Source organism: Monopterus albus, unplaced genomic scaffold (assembly GCF_001952655.1).
Source record: "Monopterus albus unplaced genomic scaffold, M_albus_1.0 scaffold212.1, whole genome shotgun sequence".
In the NCBI taxonomy this organism is placed as follows: Eukaryota; Metazoa; Chordata; class Actinopteri; order Synbranchiformes; family Synbranchidae; genus Monopterus; species Monopterus albus.
In genome coordinates this window covers 963,209-968,311 of record NW_018128092.1, presented here as the reverse complement: position 1 = coordinate 968,311, position 5,103 = coordinate 963,209, and the positions used below count along the sequence as shown (strand labels likewise).

Here is a 5,103-nt window from a genome sequence, read left to right as displayed (position 1 = left end):
GACACACTGAAATGTTTCAGATCTGAAGTGACGTGGAAACACACTGAATCACACCCACATACACACAGTTTACTAATTTTTATCTGTTCACCAGGGTTCAGGCTGGTTGAGTTAGTAGAGCAGCACACATCCTGTTTGTCTGTGATGGTACTGATGACAGATCTGTGGACGCTGACAGGCGTTTCGGCTCGTTACCACATCAATAACTCATCATGTCCAGCTTCTTTAACTGAGGTGACAACAAACTGTGAGAGCTGTCAGAAGTAACACGTGGAATTAAAGCTTAATGTTTCAGTAATGAGAAACCCACTAAGAACATGCAGAACAGAAAGAGGTTTCTGAGCTGAAATAAATCTGAAAATCAAGACGGGAGAGATTCGAGAAGGGACATAACGGTGAGTGTAAACAAAGTTTTTCTTTTCAGAGAACTGACTGGCACAAAAGTCTGTTGCTGCTACTGCAAACACAGACTGAGCCAGACAGGAAATGTACTCTCAAACCAAAATTTGCAGCTAAAATAATAATAATAATAATAAATAAGCTGAGAAGGGTATGTTGCTTTTGCAATGCATTTTACAACCAGATTCTGCACGGTAGCAACCAGATGTGGAGCTGTGGTCTCAAACTGCCAATACACCCCTTTTTTATATCGTCAAATAACTTATTAAAAACTACCTTACCAGTAAAACAAGTGTGATAATATCAACCTAAAATGACATAGCACACCTTCAAAAAAATGTATTTTCTTCCCAGTCAATATGGCAGATGGGCCATACGCTAAAATAACTCTGAAGATAGTAAAAAACAAATTCACATATCTTGGTGTTTGCATCACCCGCCAATATAAACAGCTCTTTCAATATAACTTTGGTATGCTCTTAGAACGAACCAAGAAAGATCTTTCAAAGTGGTCACCTTTAAAATTATCATTTATTTGGCGAATCAATTCTATTAAGATGATTGTCCTCCCAAAATTTCTTTACCTATCTTCATTCCTTTGTCCTTTTTCAAATCCTTAGACTCTATCTACTTTTATTTGGAATGGCAAACGTCCAAGGTTGAGGAAAGCGCACCTTCAAAAATCCAGGTGTCATGGTGGGATGTCTTTGCCCAGTTTTAAGTTTTATTACTGGGCAGCAAGTATACATAATATATTGTACTGGTGGCATTGCCATTCGCAACCTTGTAAACCACCCTGGGTAGATTTGGAGGTGCATGCTCACGATAAAATTTCTCTTCCGGCTCTTCTTGCATCTAGGCTGGATTTGGTTTCATACTCTATTGCCAATTGCTCAGTGGTGAGACATTCACTGCGGATCTGGACTCAATTTAGGAGGTCGTTTGGTTTTGGGGGTCCGTCTCTTTTAAGCCCCATTTTTCACAATCACCTTTTTCTGCCTGCAATGCAGGATATCACCTTTGGGAACTGGTCTGATAAGGGGATAACATGTTTTAGGGATTTATTTATAGACAATGTATTTGCATCCTTTGACCAGCTAATGTCACACTACGGGCTGGTTAAATCTGATTCTTTTTAGGGTCCTGCAAATAAGAGACTACATCAGATCTCTTCTGACTGACTTTCCTGTTTTACCCTCTGGGAATCCCTTGGACCTCTTCCTTTCCTGCAATGTGTTAATGAAAGGTTCAATTTTAAGGCTGTATAATCTACTTCTGAATCAGTCACCCTCCTTTGCACATAACATTAAGAGGGCCTGGGAGGTGGACCTCGATGGTTTGATCTCGGATGATCTATGGGACGACGTTCTTAAACAGGTCCACTCATCATCAGTATGTGCCCGGCACTCCCTAATTCAATTTAAAGTAGTACACAGGGCCTATATTTCTAAGACTAAGCTAGCTCAAATGTTTCCAGGCACTAGCTCTTTGTGTAATAGATGTCAAGGAGCCGAAGGCACTTTACTTCACATGCTTTGGACTTGCCCTGCTCTAGAACATTTCTGGCGGTCAATATTTGACTCTCTAACTACGGTTCTCCAGCATAGATTAGAACCAATCCCGCAGGTGGCACTGTTTGGGGTTGCCCCAGAAGAACTGCAGTTATCTCTACCAAAGCGTAAAATTATAGCTTTTTCCTCTCTGCTGGCACGTAGAGCTATCCTGTTAAAATGGAAAGAACCTCGTCCCCCCACCCATGCTCAATGGATAAGAGAGACTATGTCCTGCCTCTATTTAGAAAAAATTAGGTTTTCATTAAGAGGGTCAGAGAAGCAATTCTTTAAGGTGTGGCAGCCATTTCTTGATTACATTAATAGCCTTTGATAGCTTGTAAATACTTTCATGGTATTGATGATGCTCACGGTGGTATATGTTATTTAAAACCATACTTGTGTGTATGTGACTTTCTCTAAGACCTACATGTGCAATTGTGTATCTGTTTATGGCTATTTAATGTGAGTGCTACTTGGTTAGTTAATGGGATTGGTAGGGGTCAGGGGTTTGTCTTGTTGTTGTTCTTGCTTGAAATTCTGAAAATCAATAAAAAAAACATAAAACACAAAAAAATCTATTTGATATGTACTTTGAATTTATTGCAACCAGCCACCAGAGGGTGATCGAGTTGTGGTGGCTTCATTCTGGGCGCTGTCACGTCATCCATCTTTAAAAACGTTCCTTTAACTGCATCCAAGTTTCCCTAACGTGCGCCTTAGTCCCACCCACTTAAGATGTGAGGAGAGAAGAATCAGGGAAACACATTTTAAAAGACATGAGATGTTCTTTCCACTGATTCTTTATCTGAATCGTCCAATCGCAAACTGATTTCCAATAAAGGGGCGTGTCAGTCTGCAAAAGACTTACACAAACAATGCTCTGTTGTATTCTCGCTCATGGCTCCTCCAGCAGCCTCCTTGCTCCTCACAACAGGAATAACAGCTTTTGGACCTTCTTCAAGCAGTGGTTAACACTGTCACCTCACAGCAAGAAGGTTCCAGGTCCAACTTCTGGCCAAGCCGGGGCCTTTCTGTGTGGAGTCTGCATGTTCTCCCTGTGCCTGTGTGGGTTCTCTGTGGCTTCCTCCCACAGTCCAAAGACATGCAGCTTAGGTTGACTGGTGACTCTAAACTGCCAATAGGAGTGTGGGTGAGTGTGTGTGTGGTGGTTTGTCCACATGTCAGCCCTGTGATAGACTGGCGACCTTTCCAAGATGGACCCCGCCTCTCGCCCAGTGTCAGCTGGCATTGGCTCCAGCCCCCCACGACCATATTCAGGAATAGTATAGATAATGGATGGTAGTGTCATGACTTCAAGCTCACCACCATGTCTTCCAACTTGTAATTTTATTTAGTGAGCTTTCCTCCTCTACCAAGTCCTTCCCTCTTATCATGACCTGATCTCACTAGTGATCATGGCTGGGACTGTTAGATAGAATAGTCTGCAAGTGCATGAGTTTAAACACAACAAGGCTGTAAAGGTGAGCTAGTGAGTAGACGAGTCTCCATCTTCAGTGTGATGACAGTTGACAGCCCAGACAATCTCTGTAATCTCATTTAGTTAGCAACTGCCCTTTTTAAGACATGTAAAAGCATAGAAGTCACAAGTGGGCTATTTCTTCTTCTTCTTCTTTTGGCTGTTCTCATTAGGGGTCACCACAGCGAATCATCTGTTTCCACCTAACTCTATCCTCAGCATCCTCTACTCTCACCCCAGTTAACTTCATGTCCTCTTTTAGCACATCCATATATCTCCTCTTTGGCCTTCCTCTTGACCTCTTGCCTGGCAGCTCCATCTCCAACATCCTTCTACCAATATAACCACTATCCCTCCTCTGCACATGTCCAAACCATCTCAATCTGGCCTCTCTGCCCTTGTCCCCAAAACAGCCGACCTCAGCTGTCCCTCTGATGTGCTCATTCCTAATCCTGTCCATCCTGGTCCCTCCTAAAGAGAACATCAACATCCTCATCTCTGCCTCTTGTCTTTTCCTCACTGCTACAGTCTCTAACCCATACAGCATAGCTGGTCTCACTACTGTCTTGTACACCTTTCCTGTCATCCGCAAACAGCATTGTCCACAAGTGGGCTATTTACTGATGTATTTTACATCATAAAACAAAACGTGAAAACGTACTGACCTTGTGTTAACCACATACTTTATTTCAGGCATGTAACAAAAAACCCATGCATTAAAAAAACCCACTGACTCTGGGACAAGGAAACCGGAGGTGCAAAAATACTAACTCGGCTCCAGGTTTTAGGACTCACTACTATGACCCTCTCCTGGCAGTTACCCTATAGTTGCCACCATGTCCTGTTTCTTTCGGACTGGAACAGACTCCATCAAACCATCAAAACTGTAGAAAAGTTCATCGGTGCCAGCCTGCCCTCCGTCGAGGACCTGTACACCTTGCAGGTCAGAAGGAGGGCAGAGAAGATTTCTGCAGATCACTGTACGCCAAAACAACCAGACACAAGGAGAGTTTCTTCCCCGGATCGTCACTCTGATCAACACTTAACCCATGTTTATATGTATAACAAGATACTGTAAACACCACAGTACAGTAACTTATAGATGTAACCTGTGTACGTACCAAATAGCCTTTTTTTTAACTGGTATATATGTACATACTTTATACTTATCAACCAATTAAACTGGAGCCAAATTCCTTGTGTTTTTAACATACATGTCAATAAAGATTATGATTGATTGAGGATTCATAGCAGCCCCTTTCTGGGTTTGTGGGTACAGCAGTCTCCCTGCAGTGGGTCCAGTCTAAAATGTTGATTATAATGTGTAAAAATTGTTATAAGGTATTGATATTAATAGCCTCTCTCTCTCTCCTGCAGGATGGTGTGGTGATGAATAACTAAGACCAGCTCAAACACACACAGACACACTATGAGTATGTTGGCAGAACACTCAGCCTCCCCTGCACCTGAGGACCCGGCCTCGCCCCCACCCATGACCACACCTCCTCGCAAAACCTCTGTCCGACTGCAGGAGAGGTGGCTATTCAACACACACAGTAACACTCACAATATCATGTTTATCATGTCCTCACTTTCTGAAACGATCACTGTTTCCCAGTTTGTCTGTTTTCTAAAAATGTCCTTGATTTCCTGAATGTTTTAAACCATTCCTGC

At 42.5% G+C, this 5,103-nt stretch overlaps 1 protein-coding gene across 1 annotated transcript in view; it reads left to right on the top strand.

The window, feature by feature from the left end:
• LOC109970996 (tyrosine-protein phosphatase non-receptor type 7-like) overlaps positions 1–5,103 on the top strand; it is a 35,356-nt gene that overhangs the window by 18,087 nt on the left and 12,166 nt on the right. Inside the window, exon 5 of the mRNA XM_020618979.1 lies at positions 4,807–4,965. Within this exon, the coding sequence (XP_020474635.1) occupies positions 4,859–4,965 (107 nt within the window). The 5' untranslated portion in view covers positions 4,807–4,858. The remainder of the gene's footprint in view (positions 1–4,806; positions 4,966–5,103) is intronic.